General features: G+C 37.4%; 2 protein-coding genes across 8 annotated transcripts in view; one reads left to right on the forward strand and one right to left on the reverse strand.

Annotated features, from left to right (window-relative positions):
• Positions 1-1,133: 1,133 nt before the first annotated feature.
• On the reverse strand, positions 1,134-19,550 carry RBM11 (RNA binding motif protein 11). The gene is made up of 5 exons (XM_019467739.2): positions 19,444-19,550; positions 15,723-15,885; positions 14,307-14,379; positions 3,978-4,074; positions 1,134-2,232 (listed from the first exon to the last, which is right to left on the reverse strand). The coding sequence occupies exons 1-5, from the start codon at positions 19,537-19,539 to the stop codon at positions 1,948-1,950; spliced, it is 714 nt and encodes a 237-aa protein (XP_019323284.1). The 5' UTR covers positions 19,540-19,550; the 3' UTR covers positions 1,134-1,947.
• A 2-nt stretch (positions 19,551-19,552) lies between these two features.
• Positions 19,553-24,083, forward strand: part of LIPI (lipase I) — a 70,698-nt gene continuing 66,167 nt past the window's right edge. For 5 of the 7 annotated variants that reach the window (XM_019467732.2, XM_053903189.1, XM_053903187.1 and 2 more), the window contains exons 1-2: positions 19,553-19,666; positions 22,523-22,656. The gene's annotated coding sequence lies outside the window, so the exon portion shown is untranslated. The other 2 variants (XM_019467730.2, XM_019467731.2) reach the window with 2 other exon arrangements.

A 24,083-nucleotide genomic window follows, 5' to 3' on the forward strand; every position in this document is an offset into this window, starting at 1 on the left:
TCTATGCCAGAAGACCATAAACTCCTCGAATGTTGGGATCAAACTTCTCCAGTGATGTCTGTCACCTCAGCACCAAACTCTGTGTTTGGAATGATAATCATTCCTTGTTGATTGATTTGCTTTAATGAGTACTCCAAGCAGGAAATGAAGAGAACCTGAACAAGGTCACAATGAGGAGTTAATGACTACTTAGAAATGGGAGTGACAGGAACTGTCTAGAATAACTCCAAGGGTTTTGATTGGCATGCAAGAGAATCTGCAATGTTTTCCCTTGTGATTAACTTAGAGGTGGGATAAAATCAGTGAAGATTTGTTGCCAGCCTGGGGCAAGCAGCTGGGGTGAAAGTTATTTTCCTATCCAGGATATTACTAATTTTCTCATATAGAAATAGAAGCAAAGACATTAATTATTAGGATTCATAGTGTATGGGACTGATTAACAGTATTCACTTACAGTATGTTTTCATTTATTAAGCTCCCCAAGCAAGGTCCAGTAGTTGAAACAATTATTGTTATATCCAGGTTCCTTGCAGTAGATGATGTTCTATAAACTTGTTGAAAGCCAATAATTCTCAGAGTTTATAACACAGGAAATATGTGAGTTTGTATCCTTCCTTACATACTGGTTATGTTTTCTAATTACAATGCAAGTAGCACATGTGTTTCTTAACCCTTATACCTGTTGATGATATAACAAGATGGTATTGGAAACTGAAAAGGAAATATTACTGGGAACCAGGTAATAGATTACTTGATCTCATCTGCTAAAGCAGTTTCTACACACACATGAAGTAATTTTTGCAGTTTGGGCATGACTGGTGGTAGACTTAGTCCACAGTTGTGGCCTCACGTGACCTTGTAGAACCCATTCTGATCAAATAACATCATCACTGTCAACTTCAGAAATCTCACTTAATGCAAACCAGAGAAGTTGTGTTCACTGAACTTTCTCAGGCTTGAGGTACAGAAGCATCCTTTGTAAAAAAGATGTCCTTTGAACTTTCTGCATTAAAATATAATTTCTACGGAAATCCAGAGCCCCTCTCTCTCTCTCTCTCCCCCTCTGTCCCTCTCCCCTGCTCCCATTCTTTCTCTAAAATAAAAAATAAAATAAATGAACCAGAGACAAGAAATATGATTTGATAATAAATATTAAATATCATACATTAATGAAGTATCATTCTATTTATTGTTCATTATCAAGATTTAAGTATGTCAAATATACTATATCAAACCCAGCTGACAAAAGAGGTTGGGTAATACTGTCATAGCTAATTTTCATGAACTACAATTAAGCGAGAAGTAAAGAGGCAGGCATTCCTATTTCTATACAGTCACGTAAAAAGGGAAGGATCTAAAAACTAGTCCCATGATAAGCTTTCCTTTGGTATCCTCATTTTATGAAATAAAGCTGCAGGAGAGTAAGGCTCAGAAACACCATATTTAGACATAAAAGATAAAATGTTGTTCACAAAGGAAACTAAAGCCTGCTTTTCCATCTTTGTTAGGAACAACATGCAACTCCTAAATATTTACACTAGTTTTCATTCAGAAAATCCACCGCTCCATATAGGCAACAGTCTTGGAGAGCAGGGTGCCTTATCCACAAGTGCTCAGGAAGTGACTTCTGATTGAGAAGTTAGTGCAATGCCATCATCAGTACTAAAATATAATAACTCAAAGCGTATTTCTTGTTGACAATGTGTCAAAAATACTATTACAAATACAAAAAGTACTACATTATATTATTTTTAAGTTTTTGTCATTCAAGACAAAAATTTTTGTCAATTAACAGGAAATCAGATGTCATATTATTATATATTTCAAACAGCACAAGAAAGCCACGAAACTGGTCATTTAGGAGAATACAGGTTGTTTGTGTTTTTGTTTTTGTTTTTTTAAAGAAAATGAAGAGCAGTATAGACAAATTTCATTTGAACATAATCCCTAATATCTTTTCTTTTTCTTACACTTTCGGAACTTTTGGCTATATTCATTTCCTCTATTATTTTCTGTGCTACTGTCACTGTCACTGGTTTGTTTTTGTCTCTTTCGTTTATTGGTCTGATGAAGGTCAGGTTCACTGGGCTGTTGGTGAGTCCATTCGTAAGAGCTGGGTCCAGCCTCTAGATCTGGAACACAGTTTAGGGGAGAAGACATGGCCGTGCTACTGGGAAGCGGTGCCGTCACCTCGTAGTAGGGAAGCTGCAGTGCTGGGTTATACGCGTGCCACTGCCGTGAAAAAGAAGATAATCTTCTACCAAAACAAGCCCAAAACGTTTAAAAAAAGTTAACAGTTACAAATAACTACGAGCAAACTAAACCACGTGTTAGAAGGACAGTGACTTTTCAAAACAGGAATGTGGTAGTTTCCTTAAATGGTTAATGTGAAGATTGAAGGTAGTATATGCCTTATTACAATACAGATTAGTGCTGCCTTACAGAAATACAGTACAAGCCACAGATACAGTTTTACATTTTCTAGTAGCTACAATAGGAAAATAAAATATTTTGTTTATAATACTGTTTCTAATATTAATAATGTATTTTATTTATCCCAAAATATCCCAAATACTGTCATTTGAACATGTGAATAATATAAGAATTATTAATGAGCTTTTTTACTTTCCCTTTTCCATACCAAGTCTTTAAAATTTGGTGTGCATGTTATACTTATAGCACGTCTCAATTAAGATGCTACATTTGCACAGACAATACTTGATCTGAATTTAGATTATCCAAAATTTACATTTGAAAAAGGAGATTCACATACCCAAGGTTTCAAATATTCTTAAAAATATTCTAATAACTGAGGGCGCCTGAGTGGTTCAGTCGGTTAAGCGTCCGACTTCGGCTCAGATCATGATCTCCTGGTTTGTGGGTTCGAGCCCTGCGTCAGGCCCTGTGCTGATGGCTCAGAGCCTGGAGCCTGCTTTGGATTCTGTGTCCCCCTCTCTCTATGCCCTTCCCCTGCTCATGCTCTGACTCTCTCTCCATCAAAAATAAACATTAAAAAAATTTAAAAAATATTCTAATAACTGAACTGAGTATCTGTTTTTAAATTTTAATAAAAATTAAAATTAAGTAAAATTAAAACTCAGCTCCTTATTCTCACATGCGGCTAATGGCCACCGTACGATAGAGCATGTTTGTCCACTATTAAGATAGAGAGACACTTTCTTGTTTTTAATTCAAATTTCTAACTACACAAAGTAGATGAAAGATTAATAGAGACAAAATGAACTTGTGTGTGTGAGTACATGCATGGGTGTGTATGTTTCTCATCTCTACCAACAACATGACATGTAGGAAGAAGGGTATTGACAGTTTTGAATGAGAACTAGTTGTCTGTTAATATCTCACTGTAACTAAGAAAAATTTTTTCCAGAAGTTCAATTCTCGATGTTCCTTATGTTTACAAAATGAAAATGCCTACCTGAAACATCTGAAGCTCACATATATGTTGGATATTTAAAAAAAAAATCACAATCTGTGAATCACACTACTTGTGTTACAATCCCACATCTGTCACTGACAAGCTGTCTTGGGCCTATTTGTATCCCTCAGTTTTATTAGGCATAAAATGAAGAGTTAAAAGAAAAATATTTTCCTAAGTTCCCCTTTAACTTATTGTGACCATACTAATAATTTCTAGGCTGGAACTACATTTTTGAGAGCCTTTGGAAATAATGCAGTTTACTCTACCAACTGAGAAGCTAAATTAAATTAAATTTAAATGAGAACTCTCTATTCAAATTTTCCTTGGACCACAGTGCATCCTCACTACCATCTACCCGCTTTGTACGGACACACTTACTCAGATACTAAGTTTGAGACTGAAGATGCCTGTGTTAGAGCCGACCACCACTGGGCAGAAGACAGCCTCTGCCTTCACTCCAGGTTGAGATTTGAGAACCGTAAGTTCCACCATAGTCTGTATTATATTATACATTGAACCAAAGGCATATCAAACTTACCATTTTCTGAAAGAAAAAATATTCTTGAGGTAAAGTTGCACCGTTAATTGGAAAAAACTGCATGGGAAAGGAAGATCTGCCCACAACTTCTTCATTTCTTTGGGAAGGGAAAAGAAAAATTAACGAACAGTTAAAATTCTTACACACAAATGTCCTTTTTTCTAAAAAACAATAAAAAAATAATAAAAGCTCTTTGTAATTAAAAAACAAAGCTTCCCTAAGACAACTCGATTAAGATTAATTAACTTTAAACATATACATACAAATGATCAGACATTATACTGATAAAATAGTGACCTCATAGTGCCTTATATCTTATTAATTACTAACACACTGAAATTTAAATATATAGAGTCACATCTGACTTTCTGATAGGAAAATGTTCAATATGTTATACTTGTACAAAGAAAAAGAACACTTAGATATGAAGAGAGCAAAGCTAGTCATTAGTAACCACCAAGAATGCATTTAATTTTCTACAGATATAAAAAGTGAAAGAAATATAGAATTTATCCTCAATTTATTTTGGAAGGTATCTTCACTGTTTAACTAGAAAAATTATGCTCTTTCCTAAATGGACTGCTAATGTTACCATCAAGCCATGTTTGCTGATTTCTTTCACACATGAATTAAGATAATAAAAATCCCTAATTCAAGAACAGTTGTGAGCTAAAGTTTCATTTGTAAGTATAATATTTGCTTCTATGAAGATGTTTAATAAATTCCAATGTTAGAACAACTAGCCTTCATTTGCTACTTGCTCCTCAGTATTCCACAATTTTAATGCTAATACGACTAATCCTTAGGAAAGAGATGTGCTGGGAGAAAGGGTAAAACTAACACAGGCATGTTTTTGGGACCTGGGAAGATGGCGGCGTAGGAGGACGCTGGGCTCACCTCCTCCTGCTGATCACTTATTCCACCCACATTGGCCTAAATAGCCCAGAAAACCATCAGAAGACTAGCAGAACGGACTCCAGAGCCAAGCATAGACAGAGGCCCATGGAAGAGGGTAGGAAGGACAGAGAGGCAGTGCATGCTACACGGACTGGCGGGAGGGAACCAGGGCGGTGGACGGGCAGCCCACCCGGCAGGGCAGAGCCCCGAGTCTGAATTGCAAAAATGGAGGGGCTGGACTCTGTGAGTTCTGACAGCCAGCGGAACTTAACATCTGGAATGTTATAAGTCAACAGCTCTGCTCTTGGAGAGCAGGGAGGGCGAGAGGACGCCAGGAGAGTTGTTGAGCCCCGGAAGACAGAGCTCAGCTCAGCAGGGGAACAAAGGCACTGGCAAGTGCCCTCTCCCTCTCTCATTCCCCAGCCAAAATTCCAAAGGGAACCAGTTCCTGTCACTGAACTTGCTTGCACCCTGCAAACACCCAACGCCGTGCTTCTGTGGATCCATCCCTCCAACAGGCCTGCCTCCCTCCAGGTGCTGCAGGGCCCCTCCCGCAGGGGACCACCAATGTCAAAGTGAGCTAAGCCTGCCCCTCCCGTCCCTGTGCACCTTGTGGATCCACCCCGGCTAACACGCCAGATCCCATCGAAGCAGCACCACAAGCCTGGCAGTGTGCAAGTAGCCCAGACAGGGGCCGCACCACTCCACAGTGAGTCCTGACTCTGGGAGAGGGGAAGATAAGGTACACACCAGTCTGACTGTGGCCCCAGCAGTGGGCTAGGGGCAGACACTGGGTCTGACTGTGGCCCCGCCCAACAACACAAGTTACTCAGAACAGCACAGAAGTGCCTTGCAGTTTGGAGCCACCACAGGGACTACCCAAAATGACAAAATGGAAGAATTATCCTCAAAGAAACTCCAGGAAGTAGCGACAGCTAATGAATTGATCAAAAACAATTTAAGCAATATAAAAGAACAAGAATTTAGAATAATAGTCATGAAATTAATCACTGGGCTTGAAAAACACATACTGGACAGCAGAGAATCTATTGCTACAGAGATCAAAAGACTAAGAAATAGTCATGAGGAGCTAAAAAAATGATATAAATGAGGTGCAAAATAAAATGGAAGTGGCCATAGCATGGATTGAAGAGGCAGAGGAGAGAATAGGTGAATTAGAAGATAAAATTATTGAAAAAGAGGAAGCTGAGAAAAAGAGAGATAAAAAAAAAAACCAGGAGTATGAGGGGAGAATTAGAGAACTGAGTGATGCAATCAAATGGAACAATATCCATATTAGGAATTCCAGAAGAAGAAGAGAGAAAGAAAGGGGCTGAAGGTGTACTTGAAGAAATAATAGCTGAGAACTTCCCTGATCTGGGGAAGGAAAAAGGCATTGAAATCCAAGAGGCACAGAGAACTCCCTTCAGACGTAACTTGAATTGATCTTCTGCACGACATATCATAGTGAAACTGGCAAAATACAAGGATAAAGAGAAAATTCTGAAAGTAGCTAGGGATAAACAGGCTCTAACTTACAAAGGTAGACACATAAGAATAGTAGCAGACCTATCTACTGAAACTTGGCAGGCCAGAAAGGAATGGCAGGAAATCTTTAATGTGACGAACAGAAAAAAATATGCAGCCGAGAATCCTTTATCAAGCAAGTCTGTCATTCAGAATAGAAGAGATAAAGGTTTTCCCAAAGAAACAAAAACTGAAGGAATTCATCACCACTAAACCAGCCCTACAAGAGATCCTAAGGGGGAATTCTGTGAGTGAAATGTTGCAAGGACCACAAAGTGCCAAAGACATCACTACAAGCATGAAACTACAGACATCTTAATGACTCTAAACCCATATCTTTATATAATAACACTGAATGTAAATGGGCTAAATGTTCCAACCAAAAGACACAGGGTATCATAATGGATAAAAAAACAAGACCCATCTATTTGCTGTCTACAAGAGACTCATTTTAGACCTGAGGACACCTTCAGATTGAAAGCGAGGGGATGCAGAACTATCATGCTACTGGAAGTCAAAGGAAAGCTGGAGTAGCCATACTTATATCAGACAAATTAGACTTTAAATTTCAGGCTGTAACAAGAGATGAAGAAGGGTATTATATAATAATTACAGGGTCTATCCATCAGGAAGAGCTAACAATTATAAATGTCTATACGCTGAATATGGGAGCCCCCAAATATATAAAACAATTAATCACAAACATAATCAATCTTATTAATAAGAATGTGGTAATTTCAGGGGACTTTTAATACCCCACTTACAACAATGGATAGATCATCTAGACACAGGATCAATAAAGAAACAAGGGCCCTGAATGATACAGTGGACCAGATGGACTTGACAGATATATTTAGATATATCTGCATCCCAAAGCAACAGAATATACTTTCTTCTTGAGTGCACATGGAACATTCTCCAAGATAGATCACATATTGAGTCACAAAACAGCCCTTCATAAGTATAAAAGAATTGAGATCATACCATGCACACTTTCAGACCACAATGCTATGAAACTTGAAATCAGCCACAGGAAAAAGTCTGGAAAACCTCCAAAAGCATGGAGGTTAAAGAACACCCTACTAAAGAATAAATGGGTTAACCAATGGAAACAAATGAAAATACAACAATCCAAACACTTTGGGATGCAGCGAAGGCAGTCCTGAGATGAAAATACATTGCAATCCAGGCCTATCTCAAGAAACAAGAAAAATCCCAAATACAAAATCTAACAGCACACCTAAAGGAAATAGAAGCAGAACAGCAAAGATACCCCAAACTCAGCAGAAGAAAATAAATAATAAAGATCAGAGCAGAAATAAACAATATAGAATCTAAAAAGCTGTAGAGCAGATCAATGAAACCAAGAGTTGGTTTTTTGAAAAAATAAACAAAATTGATAAACCTCTAGCCAGGCTTCTCAAAAAGAAAAGGGAGATGATCCAAATATATAGAATCACGAATGACAATGGAATTATTACAACTAATCTGTCAGAAATACAAGCAATTATCAGGAAATACTATAAAAAATTATATGCCAACAAATTGGACAACCTGGAAGAAATGGACAAATTCCTAAGCACCCACACACTTCCAAAACTCAAACAGGAAGAAATAGAAAACTTGAACAGACCCATAACCAGCAAAGAAATTGAATCAGTTATCAAAAATCTCCCAACAAATAAGAGTCCAGGAACAGATGGCTTCCCTGGGGAATTCTACCAGACATTTAAAGCAGAGATAATACCTATCCTCCTCAAGCTGTTCCAAAAAATAGAAAGGGAAGGAAAACTTCCAGACTCATTCTATGAAGCCAGCATTACTTTGATTCCCAAACCAGATAGAGACCCAGCAAGAAATAGAACTACAGGCCAATATCCCTGGTGAATATGGATGCAAAAATTCTCAATAAGATACTAGCAAATTGAATTCAACAGTGTATAAAAAGAATTATTCACCATGATCAAGTGGGATTCATTCCTGGGCTGCAGGACTGGTTCAACATTCGCAAATCAATCAATGTGATACATCACATTAATAAAAGAAAAAATAAGAACCATATGATCCTGTCAATCGATGCAGAAAAAGCATTTGACAAAATTCAGCATCCTTTCTTAATAAAAACCCTAGAGAAAGTCGAGATAGAAGGAACATACTTAAACATCATAAAAGCCACTTATGAAAAGCCCACAGCTAACATCATCCTCAATAGGGAAAAACTGAGAGCTTTCTCCCTGAGATCAGGAACACGACAGGGATGTCCACTCTCACTGCTATTGTTTAACATAGTGTTGGAAGTGCTAGCATCAGCAATCAGACAACAAAAGGAAATCAAAGGCATCATAATTGGCAAAGATGAAGTCAAGCTTTCACTTGTTGCAGATGACATGATATTATACATGGAAAACCCAATAGACTCTACAAAAGTCTGCTAGAACTGATACATGAATTCAGCAAAGTCACAGGATACAAATTTAATGTACAGAAATCAGTTGCATTCTTATACACTAATAATGAAGCAACAGAGAGACAAATAAAGAAACTGATCCCATTCCCAATTGCACCAAGAAGCATAAAATACCTAGGAATAAACCTAACTAAAGATGTAAAAGATCTGTATGCTGAAAACTATAGACAGCTTATGAAGGAAATTGAAGAAGATAACAAAGAAATGGGAAAACATTCATACTCATGGATTGAAAGAATAAATATTGTTAAAATGTCAATACTACTGAAAGCAATCTACACATTCAATGCAATCCCAATCAAAAGTGCACCAGCATTCTTCTCAAAGCTAGAACAAGCAATCCTAAAATTTGTATGGAACCACAAAAGACCCTGAATAGCCAAAGTAATTTTGAAGAAGAAGACCAAAGTGGGAAGCATCAAAATCCCAGACTTTAGCCTCTACTACAAAGCAGTAATCATCAAGACAGCATGGTATTGGCACAAAAACAGACACATTGACCAATGGAATAGAACAGAAACCCCAGAATTGGATCCACAAATTTATGGCCAACTAATTTTTGACAAAGCAGGAAAGAATATCCAATGGAAAAAAGACAGTTTCTTTAACAAATGGTGCTGGGAGAACTGGACAGCAACATGCAGAAGAATGAAACTAGACCACTTTCTTACACCATTCACAAAAATAAACTCAAAATGGATGAAGGACCTGAATGCGAGACAGAAAACCATCAAAAGCCTAGAGGAGAAAGCAGGAAAAAACCTCTCTGATCTCAGCCGCAGCAATTTCTTACTTGACACATCTCCAAAGGCAAGGGAATTAAAAGCAAAAATGAACTACTGGGACCTCATCAAGATAAAAAGCTTCTGCACTGCAAAGGAAACAATCAACAAAACTAAAAGGCAACCGATGGAATGGGAAAAGATATTTGCAAATGACATATCAGACAAAGGGCTAGTATCCAAAATCTATAAATAACACACCAAACTCCACACCTGAAAAACAAATAATCCAGTGAAGAAATGGGCAGAAGACATGAGCAGACATTTCTCTAAAGAAGACATCCAGATGGCCAACAGGCACATGAAAAGATGCTCGACGTCGCTCCTCATCAGGGAAATACAAATCAAAACCACACTCAGATACCACCTCATGCCAGTCAGAGTAGCTAAAATGAACAAATCAGGAGAATATAGTTGCTGGCGAGGATGTGGAGAAATGAGAACCCTCTTGTACTGTTGGTGGGAATGCAAACTGGTACAGCCGCTCTGGAAAACAGTGTGGAGATTCCTCAAAAAATTAACAATAGATCTACCCTATGACCCAGCAATAGCACTGCTAGGAATTTACCCAAGGGATACAGGAGTGCTGATGCATAGGGAGACTTGTACCCCAATGTTTATAGCAGCACTTTCAACAATAGCCAAATTATTGAAAGAGCCTAAATGTCCATTAACTGATGAATGGATAAAGAAATTGTGGTTTATATACACAATGGAATACTACTTGGCAATGAGAATGAATGAAATATGGCCTTTTGCAGCAATGTAGATGGAACTATAGAGTGTTATGATAAGTGAAATAAGTCATATAGAGAAAGACAGATACCATATGTTTTCACTTGTATGTGGATTCTAGAAACTTAACAGAAGACCATGGGGGAGGGGAAGGGAAAAAAAAAAGGTAGAGAGGGAAGGAGCCAAACCATAAGAGTCTCTTAAAAACTGAGAATAAAGTGAGGTTGATGGGGGATAGGAGGGAGGGGAGGGTGGGTGATGGGCACTGAGGAGGGCACCTGTTGGGATGAGCACTGGGTGTCATATGGAAACCAATTTGACAATAAATTTCATATTAAAAAAACTAACACAGGCAGGTAAAGGCAAAAATGAGGACAGGTGAATGACAGGAAGCAGTTAGATGGATAGGCAGAGATCCCATTTATAAGCGGTGACAGTATTGCAAAAACCAGAGGAAGAGTAAATTTCATTAAGGAAGGAATTAGACAGCTGTCAGTTATAAAAGAGGAAGTGTATGGGAAGTAAAGATGTGAAGGATGAAAGATTTTTCGGTGGGGGGGGGAATATAATAGCCTGATTTGGAGACAAGGTGCAAAGACCAGAACATGTGTATAGAACAAGCGATAGTAAAGAAACAAATGGAAAGTGCAATGAAATTCTAGAGTAGGGAAGATATGACCTCAGTAGCAGAAATAGTGAAATTAGCACCATCATGAAAGCAATTACAGATTCTCTAAAACCATGATCCTTCCTATGTGAGTATCTGGGCATGCACAGTTGTCTACATAGAAGAATTGCATGTAAATTGGGAAGGGTTATGAGCTAAACTGTCACCTCCAAATTTATTATTTTGAAATCCTAACCCCCTATACCTCAGAGTGCGACCTTATTTGGAAATAGGATTGTTGCAGATATAATCAAGAGGAGGTCATACTAGAGTAGCATGAGCCGCTAATCCAATAGGACTGGTGTCTTTATTTTTGTATTTTTATTTTTTTAAATGTTTATTTATTTATTTATTTTGAGAGAGAGAATGAGAGACTGGGGGGAGGGGGAGGCAGAGAGAAGGAGAGACAGAATCCCAAGCAGCCTCCGTGCTGTCATGTGTAGACGCTGATGCGGGGCTCAAGCTCATGAACTGTAAGATCATGACCTGAGCTGAGATCAAGAGTTGGACGCTTAACTGACTGAGCCACCCAGGTGCCCCAGGACTGGTGTCTTTATAAAAGGGGGAAATTTAGAGATGGGTGCACACAGGGAAAACACCATATGAAGATGAAGGCAGAGATATAGGTGATGGGTCTATAAGCTAAGGAATATCAAATATTGCCAAATAACCAGGAGATGCTAAGGCAGAGACACAGAACAGACTCTTTCTCATAGCCCTCAGAAGGAACTAACTCTGTGGGCACCTTGATCTTGGGCTCCTAGCCTTCAGAACTGTGAGACAAAATATTTCTGTTGTTTAAGTACCTGTTTGTGGTACTTTGTTATGACAACTTTAACAAACTAATTCAGGAACTATTTATTAAAAACAGAAGGTATGAGAGGCAATCAATAGAAGCACAAAAACCCTTTTCCAAGAAAGACCAGTGAAAGATGAAGGGTTTGACATGTACACCACTTTTCTCTGGACATTACTATAGCCTATTCTCATTCTTCCTTTATGATATAACAAATAACTAGAAGATAAGGTACTACTACCGATGAAGTGTAGTATTATGGAATATACTTATAATTCTGATTTTCTACCCTAGAATTTGTGATGAGTTAGTTTGTAAAACGTAAGTACAGAATACAAGAGTTATGTTAACATCTTATAGGGTTTGTCTTGTCTTTCTACATCTGCTCAAATCGTAGCAATAACTTGTTCCTTCCTAATTCCTGAGAAAAAAGAGGTATATTTTACCACGAGAAGAGGGGAAACTCTCATATTAAATATATAGCTCAATTCAGGAGTCTATAGCACTTCCCCTACCAACACAGTTAATTACTCTCTCCTTTTTGGTAACACTGGCTGAAAGTGTTCACTGAATACTTGCTATGTGTCCAATATTTTAAATACATTGCATTTATTACAAAATTTGACTCTCATAATAATCTTTGAGGTATTATCTTTGTTTTATTTATTTATTTTGAGAGAGAGAGAGAGAGAGAGGGAGAGAATGAGCAGGGGAGGGGCAGAGAGAGAGTGAGAGAGAGAATCCCAAGTAGGTTCCGCACTGTCAGTGCAGAGCCCGACACGGGGCTCGAACTCATGAACCGTGAGATCATGACCTGACCTGAAACCAAGAGTTGGATGCTTAACTGACTGAGTCACCTATGCGCCCTTTATCCTCATTTTAAAGACAGGTTATGGTGTGGTGAAATAACCTGTCCAAGGTCATAACATTAAAACAGTGGTAAAAGCAGAATTCAAATTCAGGCAATTTGATGTCAGCACCTACTTTTTAACTTCTAATGTCCCTGATACAGAAATGCTGGGAAGAAAGATGATGTGAAGCACACTGTGTTTTATTTGGGATGAAATAGTTTTACTACAGATAAGCCTGTGTAATTGTCAGTCCTAAGAGGCACTGCCTTATGCCTCAGAGAGACAGGAGTTTCGGCTACAGCTAGTTTACTTGAGAATATTCGGTTCTGCTGCAGAAGGCAAAAACAAACAAGATGGATGAAATGCTTGTAATAGACTCTAAGTTAGCTGGCGGTTTATGGAACAGTGATGAAGCTGGGTTAGAGATAGAATAAGCAAATCACTTGGGAGATAAAGGCAGAATTTATAATATATATTAAATATAGATAGGAAATGTTAGTATCCTGCCAGACATGCTATAGATAGAGTCAACAGAATATAGGATGGAATAAGTAAGAACGTTACTTATGGACAGAAAGGGAAAGAAACACCATGTCCTCATCATGTCACCCCTGGGCTAACAATTATGTTGCTTCTCTTATCTTTGCTCTGCCTCAGAAATTCAGATAAAACCTGGGGGCATCTAGCAGACTAACCAACAAGTTACTTGTGTGGTCAGGTGTATTTGCCCCTGACCCTCTTTGAGAAGGAAAATTCTGGGAATATTCCATCTGAATGGATATCCTTATTGAACCTCAACTCTAGTTCTCAGAAGCACGCTAGCAGTGAGGAAGGCTGATGCAGCAGAGCGAAAAACGGTGCATGAATATTAGTGTAACCAGAATGCGGTATGCTGGTCCTTCGGCCCACTTGTACCCACTGCTTAAGTGTGCTAACCTATCCAGTATCTTTCTTGTTGCTTTTCACTGTGTCTTTTAAATTGGTTTAATAAACAGTGTGACTCAAACATCTTAATTCAGTTTGAGAGTCCTTCTGTTCCATGACCTCTGGGATAGCTTGCCTGACAATGTCCTTAGAGGCTAACGTTGCATCGAAAAATCAGCCAATGCAAAATTTTAGAATATTTGGAAAATTACAATAGGGAAGTTCTAAAAAGTAGTAAAATAAATAACAGAATGGCTTAATGGCAGAAGGCTTTATTTCAAGACTAGCCACTACCACTTTTTCATCTTTATGACCTTAAAAATTAGTTAACGTTTGCATTTCAATTTATTCAAATATAAAATATGGATAATGGTATCTCTGTGATCATCACAATGACACCTTGGATGCTTAAGTAATTTAACAACTATGACAGGCACAAGGTAAACCATAAAGAACACTAGAAACATAAATCTCTCCCACCTACTGATGAAAATATTAAAACCCCACTTTAAATGAAAATATTTTGTCACTTTTCATGGTTTCAGAAAAAAAGTGAATTGCTTAATTGTATCCTATGTCTAAATAGTAAGGTTTTACAATAGTCCAGTATATATAAAAACTACTGCTGGTATAAGAACACATTTATTTGCTTTACCTTTTTGAAAAAAAATATTTTTAATTACCTGCAGCTGTGTGAATTTATCTTAACACAGCTCTCGAAACTTTGGTTGGCTGGTTCAGAAGAGCGAGAGCTCCCTATGGAAGAAATAGAACAACTGATTACTTAATGGTACATTTTTTTTTTTTTTTTTGAGTTCTAACATTAAGCCATACAGAAACTCGAAACCTGAAAGGATTTAGCACTGGTTAAAATTCCTCAATCATATAATTAAGATACCCAAATATATCTTTGATCTCCCAAGTTATATTTATAAATTATTTACATCACTGCAAATGAATGAATTACAGCCAAGATTTGTCCAAAGTAATGGCTATACAGAAAAATGATACTGATATAGGACCATAAGGTCCCTGATGTTGTATTGTTCTACATGCCTGTAGACTAACAATGGCAAACATTTGCGTTATTTGCATCCTTTGTAGAATGCATGAGTTCTCCAACCCGCACTGGCAAAAGCGGATGCAACCTTAGGATGCTGAGCAGCTGGCTGGGATGTGTCAGAACATACTATGTCGTGGCCCATTTTACCAGTCCTTGTGAGTTAACCAGAAAGTACTTGAGAGCATTATACAGCTAATTAGCTTTGAGAAAACATTAACAAAATAAATAAAAGAAAGAAACACAAGGAGAAACCCTTTTCCTTTGCAATGAGGTATTGTTTTCTTATTCTTATTCATTTTTAGTATAATGAGAGGAATAAAAAACAAACAAGGAATACATCAATATCCTTGAATAATCTGGGGAGGGAGGAAACATAAGCATCCCAAGCCCTGCACCATGAGCATAAGCATCGCCTCTATCAGTCCCTCAAAGCATGAAAGAGGTAGAGCAGTAGGACAGTGTTCCCTGGTATTTAACCAGTTGTTGGGGAGTATACAGGAGAAGGCATTTGAGGTCATTCATGTCAGGAAGCTTTCCTCCAGTTACTGAGGATCACTCTGCAGCCACTTTCAGCCAGCTGCTCTTGCAGGGACTTTGATCTAGGCAATATGTAGAGCATGGTTTTCCCAGAAGAATGACTAAGACACTCACTATACCTTCCAAATAGTAGGTATTTGATACCATACATTAGCACTGACAAGAAGATTAGCAAATAGCCTTGCTGTATAAAGGCTAGAGCTGTGTGTCCGCAGTTCATTTAGATTTGCTTAGTTTAAAACAGCAAATAGCAATATCGTAGCTACCTTCTGGCTGGTACTAAGATAGAACATTTTAAATTTTCATATAGAAAAAAGTGCTATAGTGTTGGCAATACTAATTAGTCATATAACATTTTCAATGTCCACATGTATTTTGAGAAAATTTAACAGAGACCACAAGGGCCCTATACATCATATAGAACACACAATATTTACACCTCTGAGAACAACACCATCAACAAAACACACTTGGAAGATTCATCGATGGCAAGACCTACCAAATCGATACTGTACATTAATTGGTCTTCCATATAAACGAATTCCATTCAGCAAAGCTATGGCATAAGACACTGATTCAGGGTGTTTAAAGCAGACAAATCCAAAAGACTTCGGCTTTCCTTCTCTGTCTTTGCATATAGTCACTTTGGTTAATGGCCCAGCCTATAAGAAACTTAAAAATTATTTTCTCATAAATCTAAAGATTTTTTTTACATTCAGATAAATCAAGTATATTCAACTTCAAAGTTAAAAAAATTTGTTAGCAATAATAGCTTTATGTAGTTCTGCAAATAATACATTTTACTAACAGTAATATTTCATCACACTTTCTGGTATTTTTTGGCTGATCAAGGAAACATTTGTAGTATTAGGAACAGAAAACCCTCTGTTAGGCTTAACAAAACAATGTAGAGAGCATTTAAATCTAAGAATGAACCACTACTTTTCTCCATACATATTAACTGTGTAAACTCAAAAATAAATTGAAATCACCAACCTAATATTATTTGAGTGATCCTAAAAAAAGTGTTAATATTGTATTGAGCCTAATTTTTTTTGTCAAGATTAAACATTTTTACAAGAGAAACTAAATTTATCATGTGTTTTGAGCTAATAATCCTATTTGGTAAATATTTCCAAAGAAAAAGTTGTAATATCTTTAAAACTTTTAAGTAGGTGCACTATTTATATGAATGAAAAATTAGAAAGATTCCAAATCCAACAATGGGTGAATATTATTCCATTGTGTATTGCTAAAGTGGGATAAAATAAATTTAAAATATTCAGATTGTATTTATAGTAAAACCTATAATTAGCAAAACAGAGTTAAAAAGTAGATGCAAATATTATAAGAAAGTGTTAATTAAAACTAAAAACTTACATCTCCCCCATTATAAGTGTCACAGGTAGTACACACAAAGATTTATAAACAAGATTTAATGGCAAATGGTTCATACTTTTTAATTGTATATTAATGATTGATTACTTTTCTCTGTAGAGTTGGATACATAAACTGCCTTTAAAGAAAAATGTTAACTATTATCTTTAAAATTATACTATATTTTAAGATTCAGTCTTTCTTTTTTTTCATTTTCTGCTTTCCCAGGGACTAGCTCATCCTTCCCTCTGACTTCAAGGACCACTTCACCAACAAATCTATTTGTTATACTCATGACTCCTAGAGACCTCTGTGTGACTGTACTTCAGACTCAACACATTTGAAACTGCATTCATTATCTTTCTCCCCCACATCTTTACTTCAGTATTTCTTAGTCAAAAGTACAAAAATATTAAACCTGATTTTCTCACATCAAAGGATAATGAGAAATTTAAAAAAAAAACTAGTAAAAGGATAAATACACAGTAATAAAATAAAATCAATTTTAATCAGTATTGTTCTTCTACAGATGTTATATATAAAATCACAAATGAACAGAATATGCTTAAATGCTTTGAATTTCACAAATTCAAAGATATACCAAAGCACTTTTAAAGATAAATTTCAACAAGATTTGCTCATAGCAACAATCCCATCACCTTTCAATCTTTTTAAAGACTAAGGTTATGTGTTTTAAAAAGCCTTTTTAAAAGATACCTCACTTTAGCAAATCCTTCCAGAATACAGAAGGACCAAGGCAAAAATAAAAACATATGCTTGGTTGCCTGATCTCTAATGGTGAAATTATAAAAAATGAGAAAATTTTATATATTTGTATATAATTTATATATTACATTATAATATACTATAATATAATATAATATAATATAATATAATATATACATATATATGTATATAAATAGATGGATCCAGGCCATGCTGACTAGAAATAATGTAAGTGCATGGGGCCTTCATGATTATCCCCAACCCCTTTACCAACTCCCCGCCTTCTTTTTGGAAGCTCATCATTAAAGAAGCCTTCACGGGAAAACAACTATAAGGCTTCTTTCTGTTTTCCTTCCTTTCTTCCTTCCTCCTTCCCTCCCTCCCTTTCTTTCTTTTTTTTTTTTTTTTGTCTTAAAATTTTTTTTTCTTTTAGTTAGAGTCATAAGTTTCAAATGATATTTGGGGAAATAACTATAGGAAACTATCAGAACAGATTAAAAAAGGCCAGTTTTTTAAACTTTTTAAACTTAAGTATCTTTTTAAGAGGGCATATTAGAATAAACATAAAAGTCTCAAAATCAACAATATTTTTCAAATAATAACAAGTTTTATGTTCCTGGGGTGGGGAGGGAATTCTCTCTACCAAATTGTGTGTATCTATAATTAGCAGTAGACAGAGACAAAGTTAGGGGTTTTTAGAAACTGTATCAAGAACCCTTTTCACCACCAGTACTCATACTTAGTCCTAGAAATTTAGTTTTGCTATAGTCTCCCTTGGAACTTGCCCTTATTAGGACAGAGAGAAGTCATTCTTTCTTGATTTCTCTTGATGTTAGTAGTAATAGTAATACTATCAGTAGTAGCAGTAGTTTGCACAGCAAACGCTTACAAGTGCCAGGCTCAATTCTAACTGTTTTACCTGGATTAATTTATTTAACCTTCACACCACATCATACTGTAGATGCTATTACTACCATTTGACATTTAAGGAAACTGAAGTACTGAGATATTCATTTACTTGCCCAGTGTCACTTTGCTGACATCAGAGTCAAACAACTACGGTATATTACATATCCCCCTCTTTTGTAGATTATCTTAAATCAAAAATTTAATTTAAAATTTTCCCTTTTAGAAAAACCAAGGCCTATCTCTTAAATTTGTATGCTCAGCATCTTACTTTGTGTTTGCCATGTAATTTTTGTACCATTAAAAAGTTTGACAGGGGCGCCTGGGTGGCTTGGTCGGTTAAGCGTCCGACTTCGGCTCAGGTCATGATCTCACGGTCCAAGAGTTCGAGCCCCGCGTCTGGCTCTGTGCTGACAGCTCAGAGCCTGGGGTCTGTTTCGGATTCTGTGTCTCCCTCTCTCTCTCTGCCCCTCCCCCATTCATGCTCTGTCTCTCTCTGTCTCAAAAATAAATAAATGTTAAACAGTTAGATAAATAGCTGGATGAAGATATCTCTTTAGCAAGTGACACCTACATGTATATAATAGGTGAGTGTTTAGAGGAGACAGAGGAGGCTTACTCATGGAAGTCCTAGGTCTCAAAAAGTTTCCAGAAGGTCCTCTTGGTACGAAATACAGGGAGCTTCCCAAGGAATCAATTGGTCAGCTATGATGCGGCTGTCCAAATCACTAAATTTCATTTACCATACTGGAGTAAAAATACCCTCCATATAAAAGGGCTTGGGGGCATAAGTAATGTATAGGGCAACATTTTAAAATCTATACCTCTCATTTCGCTGGATGTAAGGCGTGAGGGTGCTTATTGCCTGAAGGAAGGCAGTGACAGGGCTGTTTTCTGTTTTGCCCAAGATACTCAAGGCCCAGGCAGTTTCTGGGAAGCCCTCACTCAGGGCTGGGCGCTGGGGGGAGCCAAGTCACCCCCTACCCGCAGAACTGTACAGTGGGGACGGCGATAGGACGCACATGATATCACTTCAATGCCAGCTGCTCACGTAGGGACAGGTGCGCCCAAACGGAACTAAACTATAAACCTAGGCTCAGGATGGGGCGGGAAGGGGGCCGGGCACCGGGTGGTCCAGGTGTGCCCCGCCCCTCGGGTTGCGCTTCCGGCTTGACGCTCCCCGCCCCTCCGCCGCCCCCCGCAGACGGTACCTGAAGGAACAGCTCGTAAAGAATCTCTTCCCGTACTCGGGCCTCTAAATTCCCCACAAACACCGTCCTGTCGGCCTCCTCCTGAGCAGGGAACATCCCTCCGGTCTCGGGCCGAGGATAGAGGAGGCACCCAGACCCCGCCCCCTCTCGCCGTGTTACTGCGCCGCTCGGACTAGGGGAGTCGGGCGGACGACGGGAGCGCGCGCGCCAGGGGCGGAGCGAGGTAGGGGCTACGCCCCCCGGCGCCCCGCGGGGCCGCCCACCATGCCGCCCCAACGCCCTGGATCCGGCCGGGACCGAGGGGGTGTGAGTGAGAATAAAAAAGATTACTGTGCTCGGGGCTTGCCCCTTTTGCTTGTGGAGTGCCCTCCATTTTCTTGGACACACCGTTATTAATTGACTTCGGATTTATTCAATCAAAATTTTCAATAAAATGTGTGTAGAGAGGCTTTAAGACGTACTAGCTGCTGTACAGTCGCTCCTAGGCTAATGGGGGAAGATTTGTTTCCAAAGAGTAAATGTCTAAATCACTAGGATTTTGAATGTATATTCTGTACAAAATGCTTTTTGAAAGAATAAATCCGTGCATGCATGGCTATGGGTGTGGAATACAATGGAGTGCTAGAATTAAAGTTTATTTACCTAGGAAGCGCACCCTAAAGAAGTCTTTGAAAATGGGCATAGACGTTTTAGGTGGACTCCAGAAGGCATTTCTCAGGCCAGAAGGCCTGAGAAAACATCCTATACCTAGGAACACTAGAAAGAGTATAGCAGGTTTTATGACTGAAGCCAGAATTCTTGAGGATGGCTGCAGGGCGCTTGTAGCGGGATCCAATGTTTGTATACAGTGACCAGGGTGAAGAATTCATTCTTTTTTGAGGAGGGTTAGGAAAAAAAGAAGAAGAAGAAGAAGAAGAAGAAGAAGAAGAAGAAGAAGAAGAAGAAAGGTAATTAAAGGGGGAAGAAAACCTACTCAGAATGTCAATAGATTAATAAATCAACTGACAACTATTAACTTGGTTTCCTTTCTGAAGAATCCATGTCTCCAAAAGACCCTGAAATTATCCTGTAAATAAACAAGTAATCAGGACATCATTTGGCCTTTAGTTAGGAGTGGCAATAATTCATTTTGCATTGCACGCATTTACTTAGTTGGTGGACAAAAATGCCCTTCGTTTCTAATGAAAAGGAACACATCTTTGGAAACCTGATTTCTAATTGAACTATGACATTATTTAATTTCATGATTTTACATAAGTAATTTCACTTTTAGGAATTCAAATTCTATTTCTTAAGGAATGTATTGAGCTAATGTAATTACAGTACTTCATTTAATATTTTCTGAATGCTTACTATGTGCCTGCCTCTGTCTTTAATCCTTGGAAAACAAAGATTAAGTGTAAAGATCTGTCCTAGAGCTTTCAGCATGAGAGAGACAGACTTCTTCCTATACAAATAAATACAACATAATGTGTCAGTAACTTCAACAGTCACCTTCTGTTGATATATCATAAGTATACAGGTCTTGTCTCCGTTTTTCCTTTCCTCTGCCATCAACATTATTGTGGTAGGGTAGGAAGGGGTTAAAGAAACTAGCACATTGTAGTTATATAACAAATATGTGTTGATCAAATGAATGGACACCCGAAGATTTCTATTATGTATAATTCTGTTGATTTTTAAAATTCATTTATCTCATAAATCTTATCCAAATGAACATATTTTTTGTTTCCTCTCAGTCACACTGATCTGGGAGCTGTATCTTCAGGTTTCATTGTAAAATTTGCAGTGCCCATGTATATGATTGTGAATGATACAAAACTTTAGCTATATTTACAAATAGTTGATAATCATGTTGTCTTGCTATATTGAGGTTTGCATCATAGTTTTGAGGTTTGCATCATAGTTTTTTTTTTTCTTTTTTTAGAAATGTGTATGATTTTCATGTTCTTATCAATCCTCTTTTCTTTTGGCAGGACTAAGTTTATGGTGCTTGTATTTCTATGGTACTTTTTTTACTGTTATAAGCTCTGGGGTGCCTGGGTGGCTCAGTTGGTTAAGTGTCTGACTCCTGATTTCTGCTCAGGTCATGATTGAGCCCCATATCATAGGCTCCGGCTTCTCTCTCTCTCTCTCTCTCTCTCTCTCTCTCTCTCTCTCTCCCTTTCCCTCTGCCCCTCCCCTGCTTGCTTGTATGGGTGTGCTCTCTCTTTCTCAAAATATATAAGCATTAAAAAAATTAATGTTATGAGCTTTGAAAGCTCGTGCAGTTAACTGTTCAGAATTTGACCTTAATATATATCATTTTTCTAACGTAAGCTTACTGTATTTCCTAGCTTCTGTTGAATGAACACGTAGTAATAAACCTAGCAGTAGCTAAAAAATAATTCACTTATTTTTAATGTTTACTTATTTTTGAGAGAGAGAAAGAGAGTGAGCGCGGGGGAGGGGCAGAGAGCAAGGGGGACCCAGGATCTGAAGTGGGCTCTGCTGACAGCAGCTAGCCTGACTCAGAGCCCAAACCCATGAACCATGATATCATGACCTGAGCCAAAACCAAGAGTCAGCTGCTTAACCAACTGACCCACCCAGTTGCCTCAAAAAGCCACCTTCTTAATGGATTTTAAAAACTTCACTTTTTGATTTTGCTTGGTTTAATTTTTTTTTTTTTTTGAGAGAGGGAGAGAGAGAGAGAGAGAGCGCGAATACAAGTGGAAGAGGGTAGTGGGAGAGGGAGAGAAAGTGAGTTCATGACCTAAGCCAAAGTGGGACACTCAACTGGTACCCCCAAATATAATTCACTTTATTCTCAGCATTTCCTGGACCATTAGCCAAATATAAGTTTTAATGTGTTAAGTGCATGGTACACTATAAAGAATTAGCCTTTCTTAACTCCTATCGGGATGTTTTATACCCCTAACTTTATGTATTCAAAAATGAAAACGTTTACATATAATAATATATGTAAAACTATAAGCTATGTATATAAATAAGTAAGTGTATCTATTTACCTATCTAGCTAAAACTAGAGCTTCTTTCTTCCTTTCTTTGCCCAACTGACTCTTACTCTCATTGGCAGTTCAGCCCAGGCAGCATGTCCTGAAGGTCTTCCCTGAAGTCTGCACTCTAGATTAGCTGGCGGTCCTGCTGTGTGGTGCCATAGTTTCATAGATACGCCTTTTTCAAGCCCTCCTCACTGTGAATTGCTATAAGGTAAATAAATATATTTCAGTACTTAGGACAATCCCTGACATATCTGTGGATATATCATAAATAATTGTTGATATAGTACAGTTTGAATAAATAAATGTCTCTACTTTGTATGTTCGACAACTACGTTATACCTGGAAATTAGTAGATGCGTAATAAAAGTTGGATAAATGAATGAATGAAAGGAGAAACTTGATAAATTAGTATTAAGGGACTCTAGTTAGTGGATGCTTTTTCTAAAATTGACCTCACTTTTGACTTCACTTTTTTCCTACCTTCATTTTTTATTTATTCTGATTTTCTTAACTGTATCTGTCCCAAGATTTTTGTTTGTTTTACTTGTATTAGATACTTATTGTAAAGAAATATTTTTAATGTTTAAAGAAATAAATAAGAAAGTAAAAATCATCAATAAGTCTACCATGCAGACATAAACATTTTGGAGGAAAACCTTCCTTAGTTTGAAATATACATGTGCATATACATATACATATACATATATACAAAAAACATTTTAGGAAAATAAATCTTACTATACATACTGTTTGTAGCTTGCCTTTTCTCCCTTTGTGCTATGTAACGGAGACTTTCTTTACCAATAAATAGTGATTTATACACATCATTAGTTTTAATCCACCGTATGTATCCAATTAGATTAATCCCCCCCCATTAGACATTTACATTGTTTCCATTGTTTTTTGCCATTAAAAAAATACTGATATTAACATCCTTGCTCATATGCCTTTGTGCACATACGTTAGTAAAAAATTTATGTAGGAAAATATCTTGGATGTTTAATTGCTGAATCAAAGGGTAATAACCATTAAACATTTTGACACATATTGCTAAATTATACAAAAGATTGTGCCAAAATATATTCTGATAAACAATGACTACCCCATCTCAATATACACTACTCAGCTACCTATTATAATTACCTATAAACTGCCTGGAAGCCTGCCTGGTACACAGAGCTCAATCAATTTTATATCTTCATCCTCATCATCCTCATTATCACCTTTATAGTATTATTAATAGTGTATCCATGTCTGTAAGCTTAAAATCATTTTTTATTTCTCAGGAGGACTAAAAAAAGCACAGAAATATTGTCTTACTAAATTATAGACATTTTATATAATATTTTGTTACTCCTCAGTATTATGCTATTTAATGCAATGGACATTCATCTGTTTTATCGCTATTGACAGTAAGTAAAAAATATGAAAACAGTATAATTTTTATATTTTGTTACTGCGATGTATTGTACTGTCTTAAATGCCAAGTTGAGATTTTCTTTTTTTTTTTAATTTTCTTTCTAACGTTTTTATTTATTTTTGAGACAGAAAGAGACAGAGCATGAACAGGGGAGGGGCAGAGAGAGAGGGAGACACAGAATCTGAAACAGGCTCCAGGCTCTGAGCTGTCAGCAC

The sequence above is a fragment of the Panthera pardus genome, unplaced genomic scaffold (assembly GCF_024362965.1).
Source record: "Panthera pardus isolate Hobbes unplaced genomic scaffold, ASM2436296v1 HiC_scaffold_16, whole genome shotgun sequence".
NCBI lineage: Eukaryota > Metazoa > Chordata > Mammalia > Carnivora > Felidae > Panthera > Panthera pardus.